This window comes from Aphelocoma coerulescens, chromosome 9 (assembly GCF_041296385.1).
Source record: "Aphelocoma coerulescens isolate FSJ_1873_10779 chromosome 9, UR_Acoe_1.0, whole genome shotgun sequence".
In the NCBI taxonomy this organism is placed as follows: domain Eukaryota; kingdom Metazoa; phylum Chordata; class Aves; order Passeriformes; family Corvidae; genus Aphelocoma; species Aphelocoma coerulescens.
In genome coordinates this window covers 12,369,815-12,393,621 of record NC_091023.1, presented here as the reverse complement: position 1 = coordinate 12,393,621, position 23,807 = coordinate 12,369,815, and the positions used below count along the sequence as shown (strand labels likewise).

The 23,807-nt window shown below is 37.0% G+C and overlaps 1 protein-coding gene across 2 annotated transcripts in view; it reads left to right on the top strand.

The window, feature by feature from the left end:
• SLC9A9 (solute carrier family 9 member A9) overlaps positions 1-23,807 on the top strand; it is a 181,325-nt gene that overhangs the window by 32,451 nt on the left and 125,067 nt on the right. For both annotated transcript variants that reach the window (XM_069024609.1, XM_069024608.1), the window contains exons 5-6: positions 5,656-5,771; positions 13,889-13,994. In XM_069024609.1, the coding sequence (XP_068880710.1) occupies positions 5,656-5,771; positions 13,889-13,994 (222 nt within the window). The remainder of the gene's footprint in view (positions 1-5,655; positions 5,772-13,888; positions 13,995-23,807) is intronic.

The window sequence follows — 23,807 nt, the reverse complement described above, 5'->3', positions numbered from 1 at the left end:
CTTGACTGTCCTGGAAACTATTTCTGAAAGTAGGATTTTTCTGTCCTATGGAGTCCTGAAGAAAACTCATAGAGAAGTTTTTTTGACACACGGAACGTTCTTGAGGTTGAAAAGAAAAAAATTATCTTCATATATCCCTCTGTCAATATAATAATAAGGTGATACACAGTGATATTAAATGCTGGCACATTTGAACCTTCAAAGGTGAAGAAAACAGATACAAAGTTTTGTTCTGGGTCCATAGCTAATCTGTCACACTTAATGCTATCAGATGTGGCTAAAGCCATGGATTTAGCAGAGTCTTTAATATTAAAGTCAGACATTTATATTGATAATGGGATAGGATTAGGGGTCTTAACTTTTCAGAATACAAAGCACCCACTCAGCTGAGAACTAGAGACAAATTTCTCGTATTGGAGGCAATTTTATGAGCTGCAACAGCTTATAATGTCTAAATATTTAGACAAGACTAAATTTTTCAGAATATTGACTTCTTGTAGGTAAAGAAAGAACCTTGCAGGTTAAGATTGCTAGAATTATGATAATCATTGAAGTATTTCATTGGTGAAGTGAATTCATTGCTGACTGACTGAATGAGCCAATTAACCAGTGAACCCAATTTACCTGACCCCTGACTGACTCTGTGTGTTAGTTCAGGATGAGACAACAGTTGTGTAATCTGAGAACTCTGAGTTATTGACATTTAATTACATTGGTTTTAACTCCTGTAGATAATACAATCACTGTCTTATTTCCTCTCTGTAAACTGGGTATTTTCAGTTCTTCTTTTTTCATAATGAATGTCCCTTGGTGTCACTAATATTTTCCTTAGAATTCCACCATCTTCTGCAAAACAGTGATTTTGGAATTTCTAAAATAATTTTCATTATTGTATCTGAAAAATCTTATGTTTGATTTCTCTAGAATTAATTTTTACTGTTATGAGGATGTCTGTCTCAAAATATGTGTGTAAGACTGTCAGTAATTCATTATCTCTTTGAGGTTCTCTCAATTTATAACACTGAGTAAAGTAAATCTTGAGGTAATGTATAAATTTGTGTAGTGCAATAAAATATTAGGTGGCACTATGATTTGGACACAGTACAGTTGACATTGTATCATGGCTCATTTACCCAAGTAATTATTACATTTTACTCAGCACTCAAACATCAAGTGCAGGTTTTTCATTGCAGAGGTTCCTGTTGTTAGGTATATAATGTGTAATGGCACTAATTTAAGTGGAGATCAGGAACACAGGGATCCTGAAGCTGTGTTATACTCATTAGAGAAATATTAAAAGTACATTAAATTATCTGGTGCAGTTGTGAGTGGTGATGAATAGATTTGTATGTCTGTGATGCAAACTGTTGTAAAACTCTAATACAGTAAGACCTATTTGAAAGTCAGTCAGAAAAAAGAGATAAGAGATTTTAAAAAAAAAAATCCAAACCATGAAATACCATTTATTGACAGATTCCAGCAAAGATTGGTGATCTCAACTAACTTTTCATCTCATCTATGTTCACACCTTACCCCCTTTTATTCACTCCTTACTTTTGCTACACTGTTAGTATTTACCAGCAAAATCTACAATTGTGTCTTGAAATTTTGAACCTGGGCAAAATGGTTTTTTTGCATTTTAAAGGAAAGCATCTCTATATTTCAATAGATATTTCCCATGGTTGAATGTACTACAGAGGACTATATTCTTTACTTTCATGAGGAAAAATCCATAGGAGATATTTTTAATTAAGCAAAGGCTCAGACACTGAGGCCTTCTGCATAGTCTCGTTCAAGCCAGTCCTAAATCATCAAACACAAATATTGTTGGTCTTCCCTTAAATGAAACAACAGGGCATGACAGCCCTGCAATTTTGAAGCCTCTCTCAGATTTCTTTGCTTTTTCAATTACCAGTGGCCCCCAAACTGACTGATATAGAAACCTGGGCTGCATTTTTTATTTACTTTCAATACCTGTTTGCTTGATTGAACACTTCTGAACATCCTTCACTTTCCCAAACGTCCAGTAGCACAGGACTGTCAGAGGAGCCAAGATACCTATGGAGCCATGGTAACTAAACACAGCCTTCCTTTCCCTCTCTCTGAGGTGTAGAGTGTGTTTCTCTCCATTTAGTCTTCCCATCCCAGCTTCTGATGTAAGAAGCAAACAGAAGATGATTTGTGACTAATAACAAAATCTCGATGGAAGATCTTTTGCACTGCCCATTGGGAAAAGCCCAGCGAAGGCCCTTTGCACCTCCCCAGAGCACAGCAGGGCTCACTGGAGCTGTTTGTCAGATCTGGTGATACTAAAGCTTTGTGAGAGCTAAAGCTGTGCAGTTCTAATGCTCAGCTGTTGGACAGTCACTGTGCCCAGGTAACAGAAGATGCAGTGAATTTGTAAAGTCAGGTTCTTTTCTGATCTCTGTTATTTCTATAGCCAGAGGGGTTTTGTTTTTATGTGATTTATACAGAATAACTTTAGGTAATGCTACTATTGCTTTATTGTTATCTGACACACTTCAGTGAGGTTTTCTCTTGCTTTGATTAGTAAGAAAATGATTTTTTGGAGAAATGCCCAAGATTGTACCCGTTCTAGTGACAAAACTAATTTAAAAGATGACTAAAAGGAGGAAGTAGTAGCACATAGAGCAATTTGAAATAACAGATCACTACAGCCAGAACGTTTGATGTGAAGAATTCTATTGTATGGAAAAAGTTATGGAAATATATTGGTATGGTAGAAATAGAAAAATCAAAATAAAGGAATGAGTTTTTAATTTTCATCTCTACTATTTATGTTTTTCAGCATATATTTTAAATTCTGACAAGTGACTTCTTTATTTCTATTATGGTATCAATCAATCACTGTTATTTCATATACAAGCAAGAATAAAATAATCTACTTTTCCTATTGTTGGCTTATTAATATCATTATTCCTTGTGAAAAAAGAAATGTGAAGGAAGAAATTTTTTTTCATCTTTTACTTGTATGATTACAATCTGGAGCAATGTTCAACTGGCTTCAAGCTACAAGATAATCATGTCTAGATAGGGTAAGATTCTTTAGGGAGTTAGACTATGAGATAAAAAATTCTCTGCAGACTAGAAAACATATTCGGCAAGAAAGACTTAAATTACAAGTATTTTCTATGCTACACAGCATAACTGCACAAACACTTTAAATCTGGAATTATGCTTTTAAAACCTTTAACACAATAAAGACCAATAGTGAGATTCAGCAGTGATAATGCAATGAATAACAAAGCTGAAGAAAATACAACTGCAGATAAAATCATCAGGCAGATGGGGCTGTCTGTGTTGAGGATACAGAGCATGTGTGTGCGCGCTGTGTATCTTCACTCAGCAGATTCTGTTACATTCTATTTATGTCCCCTACAGCTTTAAATTAAGAGTAGAGTCTTTTAGAACTGGTAGCTTTTCCCAGTTTAGTTAGCATGAGAGTATGCAGTTACTTTTCAAAGCAGTATCCTATAAACCAACCTGGCAATATATATTTATTGCCATAATTTTTTCAGTTTGCTCTATTGCAGAGGGATGGGTGCTGTGATGCCAGGTCCTGCAAGCTGAAGATGTGGCTGGGATTTTTAGGAGGCAAAGATCAGCACAGATTTCTTACCTGACTACACTATGGGGGCACATTTTTGCCACAAGAGATTTGAAGGATTTATTTTGATTTGCATTTGTCTCATCTCACATGTACCTAAAGTACCTTATGCACTGTCATCTCATCCCCCTTTCTGCACTGTTCATGCATATACAGCTGCTCTCAACAGGTCTTTTGGACACCCCTGCTATCTCACATTCCCAGGAGTGCTGGTCTCGGGCTGGTTTCTACCAGGTGCCTTTAGGACTTTGGGAGTATGGTTGCCTTTTGCTGTATGATTACATGTCAGGTGTGCTGCTTACTACGTGTAACATGGCCTTTCTCAGCCACCCATAGGACTAAAACTCTTGCCAGGCATTCAGCCTTCCTGTCTTGAAGACTCTGGTAACTTTTCCCTTCCCAGTGTTTGTGACTACTTACAATGCTTCTGTCCTTTGCACCTTTCCTGCAGCCTCCCTGTTCTGCATCAGACATACCCCACTTTCTCCACGCTAAAACTACAAATTATCTCTCTTCTACTAGCAGTATACTGAAGAGAGGTTTTGCTATTTAGAGCTTTCTGACAAGAGCTTCCTAAAAACCCCCAAAGCAATTTCACTGTCTCTTTTCAGATCCCTTAAAACCAGATGCTGCTAAAGGAAACTCCTGCAAAAAAATAAGCCTCTGTTGAGCTGCATCTAAAGCTCTTCCTGAACATTTAGAAAGTTTTGTGTGTAGTAATTACTCTGTAAAAGCCTTAGGAGATGGCTCTCCTTTTTCCCCTCTACATGTAAACAGCAGCTAGTTCAAGAATGTCCGAGTAGCTTTCCTAGAGAGCAGCTTTATAAACAAACTCACTGGAACCTGCCAGCAGCACACAGACAGCCAGTGTGCTCTCCAAACTCCTTTCCTCAATGCAGAGCAGAACTGTGGTAGTAAAAGAAATGGACCCTTTACAAATGGAGACCCTTCCCCCCCACTTTTTGACACCAACAAGCTTCAAAATTCAGTCCAGCTTCAAAAATATAAAGACAACCCAATGCTCAGAATAATTAAAACCTTGAAGAGTTTTCCTTCTGGTTCTTCAGTGTCTGTTATTTACTTCTGTTAGTTTTGTCAGTTTAAAGAGGTTTTTTGCATTGTTGTGCTGAGATTTTGTGTGGTTTACTTGCCAGTTCATACTGGAAATTACAGTAGTTAAAAGTTCAGTTTCCCAGAAGATTCTTACTTCAGCAAGTCAAATATTTATTTGGTGACTCCTCTACTGTGTAATAACAGCATTCTATGTAGCATTTTTTAGAGATGAGGTACTTTGTAAGTGCCAGACTTGCATAATCTGGAAAATTCTGAATTCTCATGTATTTCATTACATTACTGTTTTTCTCTTTTCCTGCTGAAGTGGTAAAATACTTGCTCTAGCTTGATGGGCTCCTCCCCAGATTTTAAAAAAAAAGAACTTTGGGTGTAGAAAATGTCAGGTCTCCTGCAGCAAAGCTAATCTCAGTCTTATTCTTCTGTTTTCTTTCATTATTAATGTTCCAAATCTATGACTTTGTTGCCTCCCTGTCACTGTGAGTTGTTAAATATACCCATTTAGAGACCTTATATGGAACTTTGAGTGCCACTAACATTTAAAAGCTGATAGAACAAAATAATTCATTTAGAAATACAGAGCAAGCCACAGAGCTGACAGTAGAACTGTCTTTGTTTAAATGTTGTGCATTAGACAAATTAGTCTTAATAATGTCTCCTTAAGCTTACCTTATCTTTCCTTTTGAAAAATAAACAGCCCAAACCATTGTTCTCTGCTAACAGCAGATGGCAATTACTCAAAAAACCTTTGATTTGGAATTTTCTCTGACATTTCAATGCAATATTTGACAGTTGAACAGGAAATGGAATTTCTGTATGATACCAGTTTATGTTCAGTATTCATGTTGTACATTCACTGAAAGAAGCTGAAGAGAATAAGAACCTGTTTAATACTGTAAATTAAACATAAGTATTAAATACGCTGTCTGATGCCAGTCTTATCTTTGCCCTGACAGGTTGATAATGTATGGCTTTGTGAAGGCCATGGTACACATAGGCCAATTAAAGCAATGGGAATTCCACTTCACTGACTGTTTATTTTTTGGATCACTGATGTCTGCCACAGATCCAGGTAACCATTTCAAATGAGTTACTTTTTCACTTCTTCTTTCAGAAGAGTAAATAAGAATTCTATATGACATAGAAATGTTCAAAGTCTCTGCTCTTGGTTTTTTCTTTCCTTATCTGTTAAATATCTGATATTCTGATAATCATAAATCAAATCAGCTCCAAAGGACCCTTGTGGGTTTTTAACAACTGGTTTTTCCTAGATTTAGCTCACAAATTTTATAATTGAGGTTGCTGAAAAGATTTGGAATATGTTCTCCAATCTTCAGGACACCACCTGTTGATTGCTGATATGAGAACTGCTGTAAGCTGGAGCCTCACAGATAATAACTACAACCTCACATCCACGTGTGACCTAACCCAGTTTAAAAATATGGGGAATGGAGCATTCAGATTTGGCCATATAAATACTGTTTATAAGGTATCCGTGACAATTTGAGCAAAGTGTTCATGATAAATACAACTCTAAAAAACCAGATACCAAGAAATTGATTCAAATTTGCAGATGTGAGATTTAAAGCCTAAAGTTACAGTAAATGGCAAAGTCTGGGAAGCAGACTCAGTCAATTTTGGAATCACAGAATTACAGAATCATTTAGATTTGGAGGGATGTCTGGAGGTCTTCTAGTCCAATCTTCTAATTAAAACAGGCTAATCTCAAACTTAGTCTAGGTTTCATAGATTTGTCCAGGTTTTGTTATATTGAAAATGTTAATAAGAGTATTCAGATATTAAAAGGAAAGAATTGCTATTTGCAACTGTGGGAACACAGTAAAGGAGAAGGTGAACAGAGGATTTTTTTATATGTTATCTACTTAGACAAAGTACAAAAATTCTACAAGGGTACATTGGAATTTTGCAAAATTTTCAGTTGAGCCGTTAAAGGAAATGGAACAGAAAACATTTTGTGATGCATGTGAGATGCTGCGTTAGTGTTAAAAAAACTACCCTGGAGAAGCTTCTTCAAGAAAATTAGGAATAAAGCTTTCAAATTCCTCGCTTTTAAAAGAAATGAGAAAAAGCAATATTGTTCTACAAACTTTTTACAGTCTTTAAATGAACTCTCAGTATCTAACAAAAGATTTTGGGTTTGTGATTTATCATTCTGATGGTTTAAAAGTATGGTCTAAAACAATTTATTTCCACCAAACCAGTTGTTGCAAGATTACTGTAAAAGCTGCATCAAATTGCTATTCTCAAATTAATCCAAGCATCCAATATGCTGCCACTTCTCAGATCACCCAGCTACATTAATAAGATTCAGCACATGATTGGAGCCTATCCTCAGAGCAAGAGAAAAACACAGAATTTGGAAGCACAAGGAAAACCTAGGAAAATACCCTTATGGAATAAAAGCATCCTTTCAATTTCCAAGTATATTTCTTGATAGTGCTAAGAGTAGGCCTTTGCAGCTGGCTTAGTTTCTTTTCCTGTTTACCAGACTATATAGTTTCACAGATGTTGACTTACGATGAGTAATGTGTAAGTGCACTGATTTTGATTATAAGAGTATTATAAGAGTATTATAAGAGTATTAAATCACCACTGATTAATCTGGAACAATCATGAGAAAGAAAAAAACCCAACAAAATAAACAAAACAGAAGCACCTCTTGCACTGTAGGAATAAGCTACAAGGATTTCTTTTCCCAGAGTTTTAAACAGGCTTAAAAAGCTAAAGATGCAGTTGAGAAAACTATTTTTAGTGTGACAAACTGTCATTGATTAATATTGTTTCTAATTACTCCTCTGCTTATATAGTGTCTGTGCACGTCCAAGAGTTTTTAATGTTCAGTCTTGCTCCCTCTATCAATTCATAATATTATAAGCTGTTTCATGTGTTCACTAATCTTATCCATAAATTTCAACCCTTCAAAGACTTAAGAGAATTTTGAATTGAGTTTTTCATTAATTAAATGGTTGACACTGCTGAAAATATTTCATTGTGTTGTCGGATTTGCTAGTGAATTATAATCTCAAGTATGTAAAGAGCTCACTGGCATTCCAAAATCAGTTAAAATATGGTGTCCTAGAGGACTGATACACATCAGGGCATAAAATAATCAGTATAAAGATTTTATCTGTGATATCTAGGGTTCATTTTGGGGTTTTTAAAGAAATCTTTAGCAAAATGTTGTTAGTGTTATCAACAATAAATTAGTCTTAAGATGAAATAAATTCCTGTCAGATTTGCTACATGATTTTTCATTTAATTCTTCACTGTGTAGGATTATAAAATCATTTCAAAAAGAGATTTAATTTCCCTTGGCTGTGGAAAGCAATTAAGTCTCAAAAGATGCTAAAAACTGATCTGTTGACTTGACAGAAGCTGGTTTGATTGAGCTCCTTATTTGAATTAGTAAAGATGACTGGTAGATGTTTACGTGTTAAATAAAGACTTTTACTGTCAGGGCAGTAAACAAACATATACCAGCTAAATTTTTCTAGTATTGTTAAGAAGATGGAAATAATGTCATAGCACTTTGCAGGTTTTAGTTCTGAAGGTTATCTGAAGATTTTTAATCTAGATAATTTTGCATAAAAATAATTCAGAAGAATTGTTCTTATATGCTTTGTGTTCTCTTACATAAAAACTAGCACTTGAGCTAAGATTAAGAAATTAATTTATGATTGGATATACTTGGGACTGTGTTTTGTATTATAGGCTGTGATCCTTAAATATCAACAGTACTTTTTGATACCTCAAAAAACTTTCATGTCTCTAGAGAGGAAAGTTAGAAACTTCAGGGACAAAATAAGGTTACTCTCAACCAAATAATTTGTCTTACAGAGAATTCCTCCTTCAAATAATTTATCATTTTCAGTAGAGAAAGTTTCTCATTTTAAGACTTCAGGTGAAAGGTTAACTTTTAAGAAACAGAATTTTAAAATTCCCAAATTATCCCTTGGTTATTCTTGGTTTAAAACATGAGACCAGTATTTACATTTTTCTTTATTCTGATCAATAGGTGTCATTTATCACGTCATCAAGGAAATCATATCTTCTTATTGTTTCATCTGCATAAAACAGCACAGACTTCCCTGTTTCACTGTTGAATGGTTTCCTTGTGTTAGTATTAGGTTTTGATTTCTAATGTACCCGGACTCTGGGAGTGTTTGGTGTGACCCCTTCAAAGGGGATGGAGAAGTTCCTCCCTATGTTCTCAAGCACTTGTCACGCCTCAAGAGCAGCAGAGTGAGCGAGGAAAAGGTGCTGGTGTGGAGCCCCCAGATCTCAGTCCCTGCCCATCAGAGACCTGCAAAGTGAAACTGCAGATAAGGGAATTGTGGCCCAGCTGTCCTCTGTGATTGACAGGCAGCCTCAGCAAAGAGCCTGGGTTCAGGGTGCCTGTGGCTGTAATGAAAAAATGAACAGAACAGACCTGGCACAGGGATGTAACGATCACACCTCTGCCCCAGCCACCAAAAACACGGGAACCGTACAATGCTGGCAGTCTCCAAGGCTGCTATTATTAACATGTTTGGGGCAACGACCTTCCCATCCAACGACATTTCACATACCTTTAGCCCTTCCTTTTTTCTTTTTTTTTCCTAATTTTTGACATTTCAAGTATAGAAAACTGATTTACCTTCACAGGGCTTGCTGAAGCACAGCTATTTCTGAGCTATATGAACTCCCTTGCCTTTGGTCACATCGACAATCACAAGGCTCTTCCCTATTTAAAGTTACTATGGTTACAGCTGAACTGGAGCTGTGGGTTGCACTGCTCTTGTTATTGATAAAATTGGATATTTATCAGGAAGAGCAGTTTCTTTTTCTCATAAAATCAAAGGATTTTGCATTAGGAAGCATAATGTATAAATACAACAAGATAATGCATTTCAAATACTGGTTATGTAAGACCATTTATAAATGTGTTTTTAATTAAAATATATGTCTGCTTTCTTCTTATTCACCACTGAACTAATCTGTGAGTGCTGTGACTTATTAATAGGGAAAGTCTATAATTCAAATTGGAATATTTATTTTTAGATAAAGTCAATAGGAAATAAAAGATTAATTTTATTTTCTTCCCATTTGATACTGCCCTCCTAAAACTATTTAGGCTCATGAGCTATGAAAGATATTAATAGTTCTAGTCAGAAGACTAAGGTACAATAATACCAGTACTTTATTTATTAATTAATTATTTTATTAATTTATTTTTTGAGTTTCCTCATTCTTTTAAAAGTAACGGCAAAGTAGCATTGAATACAGTTAGCATGGGGATTGTTGTAGTTTGATGATATTTCAGTTATATATACTTTTTACAGGGATCCATAGCAAGCCAGTTTGTTTCTACATTTGCCAAAAGATACCATTCACAAACCAGCTCCACAGACACTTCTAATGACTTGGGTACAACTGAAATCATGTTGGGCTTAGCATGTGACAGATGTTACCTCAGTGCATGAAGTCAAGGAAGAAGTGAATCAGACTTCTGTTGGCATAAATACTGTGAAAATCTTAGATGCCTCACTATTTCCTGCTTCCCATCACTGAATTTTTAACTGAAGTTCACAGCCCTTTCTGAGTGAGCATCTCTGGTACATTTTATTTCTATCTGTGTCAGTTTTCTACTGCCACAGAAGGTGTTAGTGCTCCCCCAAAGACCTGTCCTTCCAGCCAGTTCTTTACCTATCTCTATTTCTGTCCTCATATGCTTGCATTGAAATAAGAGATGCTGTGTACTTTAATGAGAAGTAGTTTGGTATTTTTATAATACATATTGTATCTAATGAATTATACAAGTACTTGAATAGTTACCACACACAAACCAGGCCCTACTTACTGTTCCTCAGCAGTGCCTCCAGAAAGCCAGAGGCCGAGCTGACTGCAGTGCAGCATCTACGGTCTTTACTTAAATATCAAAGTTCTCACAGACTACGTATGTTTCTGTGGTATAGAATTATTTTTAAATTATTTCCCTTGAGTTTTAAAGTCATCCATTAGACAAAACATGATGTGACTTCGTTGGATATGACTGTTCCTAGAGCATTATTCTATCAAGAGGTAACTTAAATTAACTTTCTTCCATAGCAGAGTATCACATCCCTTTTAATGTGTCCATTCTGACCTGTGCCCAGCGATTCTCATAATGAAGGCAAACGTGATCATGGGGAAATGACTAGAAACTGGTGGTCAAAACAAGGTGAAAATGTTTCCTTGAGCTCTTAAACATAGTGGATGTGCTAAAGATCCTGCAGTTCACTGTTCTTATGCAGATACTATTCATCATTTTCATTAATGAATTGACTAACGCAACAGAGGGTGTTTCTTTATTGTACAGTACTCTGCTGAAAGGAGATTGCAAACACTTTGAAAGACACGATCAGAACTCAAAATGATTGCTGTAATGATTTAAAATAGACAAGAATAAACCCTACACTTAAAAAAAAGCATCTTCATAGATAGCAGATAAGTGAGCATCACTTCTGAAAACAATTTCAAGTTTACAACATATGAAAATGGTCAAAAGTACCAATACATAACAAAAAAAAAAAAAAGATTTATTAACGTGTTCTACACCATTTTTTTCATTCTATTTCTTGACAGCAAGTGTCAACTACATTACTGGGATCTGATTTTAGGCACTGTATTTCAGGAAAGATATGAGCTGATTAGAGGGCAAGAAAACACTAAATGGAGGAGATTGAAAGAAGTGAGTCATTTTAGGGAGGAGATGTCTGAAATTAGTCTTTGAATAGACAAAATGCTGCTGGAAAGAAAATCGGAATAAATATGACAAATTATTCGTCTCTCATTAGGCTAGGAATGGGAATTACAGACTTGAAGAGCAGGAGGGGAGATTTGGGTTAGACATTATTCAGGAGTAACTGCATTTATAAATTGTATGAATACTGAAGAGAGAGTTAGACTCCCTTGGGATTTGTGGAACCAGCATCATTTCAGTTCTTTAAAAACAAATCAGAGAAATATCTGTCAGCAGTGGTAGGCCTGAAGTCTGCTCTGTCTTGGGCCAGACAAGCAGAGGGACAGAGCAAAGACCAGAACCCTTCAGTAAGGGACAGGTAAAGAAGATCCAATAACCTCCCCTGGAAATGGGGAAAAATTTAAAATGGAAGATACTTTCTGAGAATTGGGTGAACTGAGGAGCATCTCCCAAAAGAGGCAATTGATGCATTACTGTGTTGCTTGCTTTATTATTTTGCTTTCATTTGAAAATATTTTAAGTCATATTTTTGGAGTAGAGTTGGAAGAGAGAGCAAGAAGAGAAAGTTGTTTACCTAGGAGGCAAGAGGAAGGAGAGGAATGTTTAGGCATCTGTCTAATTGGCTTGGCCTGCTACCCACACACCCCAGCAGTACACTGGACTTTGATTACTGTTTTCTTTTTCTTCTGTCATTATCACAGGGACTATTAATGAGAGCCCAAACTAATTAGCTAATAAGCAAAAGCTGAAAGTGGCTAATAGGTTTAGAAAACAAGTCTGTTTTTATGCCAATGACATTAGAGAGCAGGAGACTAAACTGAGTCCACATTTAGCATATTAAGTCAGCATTGCTAATCAGGCAAAAACATGAATATAGATGTTGGTGAACCAAGAAAATATCTTTTGTCAATAAAGCTTCTGCCTACACCTTTGAGCTATTCTGGGGAAAGAACTCTTTTCCTAGTTTAAATTATAACTGCAGTGGGAGTAGATGGGTGAGGTTACCAGGATGGTTAAATATAACTAGCTAATTTAAATATAGCTATATCAGCAAATGTTCAGCTACACACATCTCCTAAATTGTCATCTGTAGAATAACACTTCCAAAATTCTTCAGAGATAACACATCAACAGAGATCACTTTGACATAAAATCTCACAGGAGAACTGAGAATCTATTTTGGGTTTATAAACTGATTTTGAGATTACATAGATATTTAAGTACCATTTAGAAAATCTTAGCAGTAATGCTTTCAAAGTTCCAAGAAATGTTATTAAGAGAAAGCATAATCAGCTGGTCATGCTTTTGTGTGAATTATCAGCAGCCATGTGAATGCAAAAGTATATAATTTTCATTTCTAAAATGTCAGATGTGAACATGACATCCCAGAGATGCTCCTAATCTTTGGGATTCCTGGGCTATGAGGACTGAGTCAATTGGACAATTATGTACTAGAATGAGTACCAGTGAAGCAGTGAGTTGCCATGTAACTTTTTACCAGACAAGTTATTGGGGTCTTTACATTAAATTCTGTTTGAAAAGAAAAAGCTCTGCTTTGTCCATGCAAAGAGAAAATAATAAGAATAATAAGAATTAGAATAATACACAGAACAGAGACAGCCTTCTTCAGCTGGAGATTATGAAGTGCAAGATAGACCACAGGAAGGACTGTGATCCCCTGTCTGCAGGAAAGGAAACTGAGGCACAAAACAGATAAGTCCTAAGGACTTAATTATCTGAATATGAACCAAATGTCTAAATGCTCCTGAGGATGTGTATCTAAATGATTTTCTCACCTTCTATTTAAATTCAACACACTCTATTTTTTTTCTATTTCACTGGTAAACTGAAAATCAAATACAGGGTTTGACTCAGGGAGAAGGAAGGAACTTACACTACTGATATGCTGAAGGAACCTTAGAATGGGTTACAGGTGTCAGATATCCTGGTCTGTGTCAGGGGCTCCGTGGCTACCCATGAGCTACATCCAAGCTGAGCATGGGTCAGGACAGGGTGGTTACAATGCATGTTCCTAAGTGACCATGTATAACAGATGGATAAGTGTTATTCTATCCTTCTTAAAACAGGTAAACCCTTACTCATCACACACAGAATCCACAGCAAAACCCAAGTCTTTTCAGCACCCTTATTCCCCTGTGGTCACAAGATCACAGTGCTTGTGAAACATGCTGTGACATTTTCATTTATGCAAGATTCTCTGTGTGAGAGGGAAAGCTTCTTCCCAACTCAGCTGAAGCACCAAAACTCATAGACTTGATGAATGTAAGGATCTTATATATTCCAGTTGATCTTTTTAACTCATTTTTATCCACTTAGCCAATATGTAGGACTGGGTTTGTCGAAACCAACATTCTAACGATGCTTTATTTCTTGAACTGCCAGAGGAATATGAAAACAACAACTCACTTTGCTTTCTTTCCATACAGTGACAGTCCTTGCTATTTTCCATGAACTGAATGTGGATACAGATTTATACACACTCCTGTTTGGAGAGAGTGTTCTAAATGATGCTGTGGCTATCGTGCTGACACAGTAAGTTACACCCACCTCCATTCTTTACTTGGGGAGATAATTAAAGCTTTAATCACTGATATCATTCTCACTGATATAGTTTGTTCAAGTACAGCTATACCATTTGGAGGTTTTGTTACAAAGATGTAGTTTTAGAATTTTTCTTGGTTAAACACTAGAATTCCAATATTGTTAATAGCAACTGTATATCCAGAATGCAATTTTAGTTCATGTTCTTCAACCCAGAAATCAGTATATTCTGTAAAATGGTAAACTTAATTTATTATGATTTCTTTTCTCATTTTAACAAGGTATCTTGAAAAAATAATGCTAAATGAGCCCCTAGGACATAGGACAACTATAAAACTCAGGACAGTTCTTTTTATTTTTTGCAATCTATTATTTTCCAAGAGTAAAACCACAGTGATACACAGTATCTGTTTCTCTGCTTCTGTCTACAGAAGCTGGCAGAGCTTCAGCTGGTAATGTTATCTTAAATTTATGTATAGCTTTTTTTATTCTCAGGAATCCCCAAACAGATCATAAATGATGGGCCAAAATCACACAAGTATGTGCTGTCCTAAAAACACAGATGCTAAGTACATGATTAACAGGATCGCAAGTTTACTCCACTCTACATGTGTTATATGCTTCCTGGAGCTTTGCTAGAAATACAAATAATCCTCTCAGATAATCTTAAAAGTAACAGAACTGCAAAATCAAATTCAGTTCTCCATGATGCTTGAAGATGCTTCACAGTAAGCCTCAATTCAGTGCCAACTTTCTCCTTAAAACATGGTCCCTTGAACCAGGGTTTATCCTATCCTTCAGAAAAAAAACTTTTAAAGAGTTAACAGTAGTTTAAAAACGAGCTTAATATTTTGTCTGAAGCCCTATGGAGTGTCAACTTATAATAATTGAATTGCAAAAAAACCGCCCAAATTTGTTTCAGAATACAAAATACCCAGTATTCTTATTTATCGTTCTCCATTGCCAGTCTAGTAACCTGCACCTACACTAAACTCGTCCCACTGTTTTCAGAGCAAAAGCTTCAAGTGTCTGAGCACAGACGTTCATGATAAGATACAGCATGGCAGTCACATCCAGGGACTGGGGCTGGAATGTGTCATTTAGGAGAGCATCTGATACACCAGATAATAAAATGCACAAAAGGAAAACTAAGCAAAGACCAGACAACTCGGTAGAGAGAACAGACAGAAAAGCATTGAAGCAGCTATTAGAATTGGAAGGAAGCATGTAGGTGGCAATAAGTCTAAGATTTTTATCTCTCTCCCTTGTCATTGTTTAATAACATCCCAGACATTTTCAGCTCATTTAGACTCTTCATCTGATAGTGCAAGGTTCCCAAACGAGGAACAGTAAGGCTCCAAGCAATTCAAGGGAACCCAGAATGTTTTAAGTCTCTCTAGTTTTCAGTCATCCTGATGCCAAAGTACACGGATCTCCCAAAGGAGCAACTCAACTGAGAACAAATCTAAAAAGTCCCATCAGATTCCAGTTCTGTCAGTATTCCAGTACATGATTCATGAGTTTCTACTGTTCCCAGTACTCAAGTCTAGGTTACACACCTCAGCCTATCTCCTTCTCATGTTTTCTTTGCCGTACATGGGAGATTACAAATCTTTACTATAGAATCTCTTGTCACTGGAAAACTGACGTATTTTTTTGTATATTCACTGTGATTGATTCTTTGATTTCTATAGTCATTTGTAGAGACTGAAGAGAATACATGGCACCATGAGTTTCATATTTCGTTACTCTCTGGCTTAAATAATCAGCTTCTGCACAAATGCAATGCTTCTTCAACCCAATATAATCTTCCTGTAGCATTTTAAGTAAAGATATACTGTTACTAATGTCAACTTCAGGTCATTAAAACCCTACTAAACCAACTTGAGTTTAAATGAAAAAAATTGTTTTTCTATCACTGCAAAAGAACAGCTATTTTTTTTCCTGTAACCCATACCATTCTTGTGTGCAAACACAACATGTTCATAATTACAGCAATAGAAGTCTATTTTAAAAGGTGTGAGAATAATGTTTACAAATCTGGAAAAGCAATAGTAAGTAATTTAGTACACTGCATAATAAGAACAAGAAAAATAGGATCTGAAAATACACATTGTCTTTCATTATCTAACAGAATAAGTGAGATTATGTCTGCAGGAGTGACTCACTGCAGGAGAGGCAGGAAGAGAAAAGAGAGAAGGCCCTTATGGCTGGAGGTGGCAATTTGGCAAGGTGAAGGCAGTATGGCTGTCTGCCAACAAGGGCTTAGATTGATCTCTCTCCTTTCTTTCAGCTTCTCCCTCCAATCTCTCTTTTTCCTGTGCTGTTTTCATTTAGTTTAAGAAGGACAGAAGCAGGATCAGTTACCCCTGCATTTTTCCTGTGGATTTAGCAGTTCACACGAGCTGTGTGTTTCTGCAAGAGTGTGTACAGACAGTGGCCAATTGCCCTCAGAAAATACTAATCAAGGACACAAGTTCTCCAGGCCAGTTTAACAACTCTCCTCTGGCTATCCTGCCACACCAAACACCTGGGTGTTTGTGATAATTGCAAGATTTCATTTATAGTGTGCTATTTTAAGATAATCTGTGCAGGAGGGATCACTGTGACTCAAATTGACAGCCGTGGCTGCAGGAAGGCTGACAAGCTGTTGTGCATCTGGGAGAGCTCACACACACAAGAGCCTCTCTAAGCAAGGACATTGGAGATGGAATGGGGTTTTTCTCCTATAGAAATCACTTCCAGAGTTTCTTACAACTTTTCATTATTAGGATAAAATTCTCCTTTTAATAAAAATTTGTGAGAATTCTCACAGAAAATAAGCATCAAGAATTCAAAGTATTTAAGAAAAATGATAGCAGAGCCTTACTTACTAGATTACTAAACATGTCTGCTTTTAGCCAGAAAAACCTATATGACTAGCTATCCACAAATACTTCATGAATACTTTGTTTTCCAGAGTACTGACTGAGGAAAATCCTGGTAAAAGTAGTTTCATGGTTCCTCTAAAATATTTCCAGGATGAACATCTACCAACTCAAGTCATAGTACATCTTCTTTGCTCAAAAAATACTTTCATTCTATTCTAGTTATACCTTATACAAGTTAATATCATGCACAAACCATTCTTTCTTGGCAGAAGCTTCTATAGGGCTTTCAAAAATAACATGGCAAAGGTAACTAATTTATTGAAAGGGTAACAAATTTATTGAAAAACAGTATCAATTTCCAGGGGAAATAACTCAGAAGAGTTCAGCTCAGTTTGTGCTGAGCACCCTCTAAGGTTGTCTTTTCTCGGACAGTGATTCCTACAATTATCTTAGGCAGACAAAAGAATTCCTTCTGACACACAGTGGTGATTCTTACTGGTAGGCACAGTCATCATATTACTAATTTTAATACAGTTGAGATCTTTTCAAAATATAAGAAACTCTTTTGATATAATGGAACTCAATTTGAAAATTAATAAGAATCTTTAAACCTTTCTGGTTCTAGGTGTTTGTTTATCTGTATTGTTTTTATTTCAGCGGTTTTAATTCTGTTATTTTATCATTGAACTTGAAGGTAGCATACACAAGAGAGAAATGTAATCAGAGACTGAAGAAGCAGATATTTGACAAATCTCAAATACAGTTACAAATATTCAGTCCCTATTTCATGTGGTCATTGGCCCAGTGAGGTAACTGTGCATTATCTACAAGCGTTACTTCCCTACTTTTCACAATTTCTAATTGTTATTCCTTGTGTATTATATATTAAAATCAGCAGTTCTGCAAAGGACAAGAACAGATATTGCAACTATGCTGCTGAATAATTAAGTTGGGAGCTGGGAATTGCGGGAAATAATATTGGCATTGAAAGTTATGATGGGTGTCTCCTTGAAGCATATCTCAGCAGATGTGAAGCTCCCTTTAGGATTATATTTTTCTCCTTTCTTTTGTCATGGACTCTCTCTAATCTGGATCCTTTGCCCTTCCATTTTTAAAGCATTATTCTGTATAGTTTTTGCCACACTTTGATCCCTGAGCACATTGAATAACAAATGTTGCAGAGGAAAGACATCTGAATGTTCTCACATCATATTTTTCCCACAAACTGCGGTTATATTCAGAAAGTGGCCTTTAAAAGTGACATCATGGGCTTCCTATATGTACTATGTCAAAAACTGTTGTTTCATGTGTATCAATTAAGAAACAAAGACTTTTCTCTTAGCTAATCCTTTGTCTCAGGTTTCTCCTCACCTATAAGTAACTGGGAGTTTGTTCAGTCTAAGAACACAAGGAATTCTGTCAGCCTGAATCCCCTACCTCATGCTGAGATTTGCACTATTAGCAAATGGCAAAAAGTATTGAGTCATCACATAAGGAAAAATAAGAATGCTGGTTTTTCTATAGCCCTTATAGTTTTAGCCACTTTTAAAATCCTATATTCATGCAATTCTTAGTGTCTTTTACTATACTATCTCAGCCACTGGAGTGAAAAAGAAACTCATTTAAGTTCTATTTATTTTCAACATGTATCTGAGTGCAGACAAGATGTTATTCACACATTCTAGGCATATCAGTACATAAGAAATAGTGTAAAAAGCCACTTCTATGCATAAGTGGGCCTTTATGTACACACAGTTAATAGCTTTAGTGTACCTACACATAGAACTCTTCAGTCTAGGTAATTTTTTTCAAAAGGATAAAAGCCTCATTCCTTGCCAACTACTGTACGAAGCATGCACAGAGCCTTCCCAGGAAGGAAAGAGGGAAATAAAAACACCTGTGCCACCAGACAGGTGACAGAAAGGTAAAAAATATCAACACATGCAACATTTTCCTGTTTAAAGAAAACAGATTTCTCTGTGTGAGAAGAGATGGTGAAATGAAGATGTAAGAAAATGAGCTGGTGAAAGCAATAAATGGACATTGTGAAAGCATGGCTAGGAAAAAGACGCAAGAAACAAAGATAAGGCACATTGTGTAACTACAGATCACGACAGTGATACATAAACCTGTAGCTAGGACTCTTCAGAGGGAAGAAAAGCTTGTTTACTCATAGGGATGCAGAGGAAAACTTGATTATCTTTCTCTGACGCAATTTTTCAGTTTTATATTGTTTTGTTGTGAATGTCTGTGTTGAAATCCTTAAGTAGTACGTCAAAATCTACTCCTGAACTGTAGAACACTGGCAACAGAATACGAATTAGGACAGCCAATGCTAAAGAGGGATATGCTGCAATCAGGCAGTGAATCTGAATTCAGAAAAGGAATGAGATTCTGCTAGAAATACAGGGGTTTGTTCTCAGACCCTTTCTTTGTAGCTGTCTTTACATTGGCTGGTTGGGCAGACTTGGAAGGACTGAGGCCTGTATGAGCTCAGTTTGAGCAGTGGCAGGTTTAGATGAGCAGTTGCCTTTGCAAAAGCTGACCTAGAAATCACAGCTCAAAGACCAGCACTGGAACCCAACGGGCATGGGGAGAGCTGCTCCATGGTTCTGACTTGCATGATCTTGAATCCTTGACAAATATTTAGGGATTTCAATGTCTGTGACCTACAATTCTGGACATATGACTAACTGGATCTCTGGATACACACTTGCCTCATTCCAGATAAATACTATTTGTGATTTTATTCCCACAAAGATTCCTGAGGAGGTATGTCTGTAACATTGTGGAGGAGAATCCCCTGAAAACCTGAAAAGAAACAAAATGCTGGAAGGAAGCTCAGCCCAATCATTTCACTTACTGGTTCCCCTTAGACAAGACGAATTTGGTTACTATTCCCAATATTGTTGAAAAGGCTTATATACCAAGCAGCCCTTCAACCAGTCAAATAACAGAGTAATTTATAAATTAATAGAGCAAGGAGTTAATTGTGCAACAAGGTAGTGAGTGATTTAAAAAGGTAGATGAGGAGTCCTTTTTCTCTATTATTTCTATAATAATGAAATTATGGTTGTCCATCTGCTCTTTTTACCTTTGAGGGAGGGTTTAGTCCCAGCTTATTTTGTTGATGATAATTAGAGTTTCACGTCACTGACCATCTGGAACAGGACATGTGAGCACTGGGAAACTAACCAAACTTGCTATTAGCAGGAACTTTAAAAGAGCTTCTTTCCCAGAATAGAGGAAATCCCACATAAAATGTTTATATCCTTGCTTAATAAAACTTCTTTTTTTTTTCTTCCATGAGCTTTACTGTACAGACCAGCGTTATGCTCAAATCAGAGGAAAAAAATGCTGTTGAATTTCTGTAAAGCTTGTTAAAGCTGGAATTTCAGTATGAAAATGGGCACTCAGAACAGACTGTTTTCAGGAGTTCTCACTCCTCGATTTTTTTCATATTTCAGTATTTCATATCCCTTTTTCCAATATTAATGCCATATTAAAATGTTACTTAGATCTAGTTAATATATGCTAAAGGTCTTCTTACTCTTGGTGGTGCTGGGTCTGTCTGAGCTGGAGTTCATTTCCCCCCAGCAGCCCTCACAGAGCTGTGCTTTGCACTGGGAGCTGGAAAGGTGTTGATAACTCAGCAGTGTTTTGGCTGCAGCTGAGCAGCAGTGGCACAGCATCAGCACTTTCTCTCCAGCATCCCAATGGTCAGAGGTGGGAAAAGCCTTGGGAGAGGACATAGCCAGGACAACTGACCCAAGCTGACCAAAGGCATATTCCATACCATATGATGAGCTTAATAATCAAAGCTAAGAGAAGGGAGGAAGGGGCAGATAAATGTTACTGCATTTATCTTCCAGAGCAACTGCTACACGTGCTTGGCTGGGCATCACCCGCCAATGGGAAGCAGAGAATAAAACTTTTGTTTTCCTTTGCTTTCACACACAGCTTTTAGTTTATTAATGTGCCTTTATCTTCACTCCTGAGCCTTTTTCCATCTCATTTTCTTCCCCCCCACCCCACCCTGCAGAGGAGGGAGTGATGGAGTGGCTGGGTGGGTACCTGTCATCCAGCCAGGGTCAGCCCACTACAGTTCTCTAATTGGCACTGCTTTATCTATGCAATTTATTTGAATAGGCAGCCTTCAGTTGCAGACTGCTAAGCTAGAGTAGATTTCAGTGAGCAATGTTATGGAGATTGCCCTCAGGGATTTATGAAGATATAGCTTAGCTCAAATCAGCTGGGAATGTCTGTACTTGTCAGACCCAATCAAATCAGAGTAGCTGCAGGTATCTCTGTCCACTTATACACAAACAGATACATAAGTTTTAAGTCCAGAATTAAGAATGTTGCTTGTAGTCCTTGCAAATCACACCTAAGTGGCAATTATTTAGCTGCACTTTCCCTACAAATGACCAAACTGGCATCAAAGCTTCTTCATTTCAAAGATTTCTATTGGGAACTCTTCGGAACTGAACTACACCCTGGTTCGAGTCAGCCTGGTTTTTGAGCTCTTCCAGATGTTTTTTCTTGTCCAGATAACCTGGCTCCAGTGAATGAGACAGATTTTTCCTGAGAGCAAGATAATTACATACAGAGTCTAATTTTTCTTACAGAGACAACTCCCTTTCAGTTTAAAATCATAGTATTGATATTATTTCCCTTGAAGTACTCCAAAAGAAAGCTCATTTCATCCTCTCTGGATGAAATACTGCATGTAAGAGTCTGTCTGGCTCTTGCAATAAATCAACATACGTTTCATGTCTCCTGGCAGAGAAGACAAAGGAGGAATGTGTGTCAGAAAGGTGAGGGAGACCTTTCCACCATTTCATTTGCAGGGTAGCCTGCCCTGCCCAAATCCTTCCCAGAAATACAGTATTGGAAAGCACAGCTGTCTCAAAGAGAGGAGAGTTTGTCACAACAGGATACTCCACAAAAAATCTGTTATTCTTTGGCGATCAGGTTATGATTATATGAAGGAAGAACCCATTGCTACTGTGGGAGAATGGACTATTTCCTGTGGCTACCCAGGAACTCCAGGAAAGACTGATGTATCTTGTGATGCCTCTGTGAACCCCTCCAGAACTTTGTGCTACAGTTCAATTTGAATTTCATCATTCTGACCTGCTCTAAGCCGTTTTTTTTTTTACCAACAGTATCAGGTAAACTGCTTCCTGCTGCAAGCCTTGATCTTTTAAGACTCAAATCCTTAAGCTACTGAGGCTGTTAAAACTAACATAACTCTCCATGAAATTCTTTTCCATGTGCATATGTGCAAATAATTTTTTTTTTCTTTGTGCATGGGGAACTGTCCATAAAGCACATCAAAATAATGCAAATGTTATCAAAAATTCAAAAGTTACATAATGCCCAAAAATTTTCATATCTTTCAAAGGAGGAATTGAGAGGTACCTTTTGTAAACATTTTAATAAAATGTAATTTTTAAGTTTATTTTTTCATATACAGAAACCCCCCACTCTCCATACCCAAGACATCATTTCAGTGTGCATGTTTCACCTTTTGGACTAGGAACTTTAGTGGTTTCAGGATATATTTTTGTCACTTGAGCAAAGAGAATAATTGATAACAGTAGCACCAGCTGCCTTCCCTCAGTGCCAGGCACAGCAGGAGTGACTGCAAACCTCTAGTTACTGCACTTTGCAGCTACTTAAATGCTGAGACTCAGCAAATTTCTATTCTTAGAATTTATTCCAGTGGTTACAGAGCTCCACTCTCTCCTTGTTTCCACTTGCTTTTGTACTGGTCTCAATCTTATTCCTTCTCTCTCCTTTTTCTTTTCACAAGACAATGGTCACCTTCCCCATCTCTCTCTACCCATTCCCCTGAGCTGCATGGCCTACTCCACCACTTCTGTTGCACTCACCAGTGCCTAGGTCTCCCATCAGAGATAGAAAGAAATTATTTCTAGAGATAATCTAGGACTGTAAATTCCAACATCCTTCATACCCTAAAGCCAAGAGAGAGCCTGACTTCATTTCTGGTGCAAGCACCTCTTCACTATCCTTCTTACTACGCTGTGACAAACAGAGGAGGTAACGAGGACAAGAGGGGTGATGTGAAGGTCAGCTCTGAAGGCTGGGGACAGCAGCTGGCTGAGTCTGGGGACCAGCAGTTGCAGGGAAAAAACCACATATTTAAGTTTTAGATGGTACATGCCTAAAAAAATGAGATCTTGGAAGATTTTTAGTTGACGAAGTTTATCAGATCTCCACTGAGATTTGTCAACTAAACACTTCAGAAACCTTTAAAAATTTGCATAATTTTGTCACATTTTCACAAGGGCAAAAGATATGTAGGAAACAGATGGGTAATTTCCTCTTTCCTCCCCTTAGAAATGACAAGTCTGAATTTCAAAGTGGTACAGTGAGAAAGCTTTGTAATTATGTGGCTGTAAGGTTTCTGTCCAAGATAAGCACAAAGGTATTTTCTCTATACTGGCTCTACAGAATGCCAATTTAGAGGGGAAAAAATAAAAATGACAAGAAAAAAAAAATCTTCATGGAAATTACAAATGCAACGTGGCCATGACGTCTCAATGGTAGCATTTTGGCAAAGTCACGAGCCGTGAGAGAGACAGGAAAGACTCAGGGCAGCACTTGTGCAAGTGGCCCTGAGAGACCTCACTGTGACAGAGCTGGTTCATTTCTGCTGTTTTTAGGGCAATGGGACTTATGAGCATTCCCTGTAAAGACCATTGTACCAAGGAAAGACATCCAGTCTTTTTATCAGTTTGCTCTTAATGTGTTTGGAACTCTGATGTTCCCTAACTAATTGTTGATTATAATGATCTACATATTCTGAATGTAATATACGTGTGTATGTTATTTGGATTCCTAATGAAATTTCAGCACGTTTCTGGGAAGTCATAGTGACACTAGATTTGGATTTTGAAAAGTAATG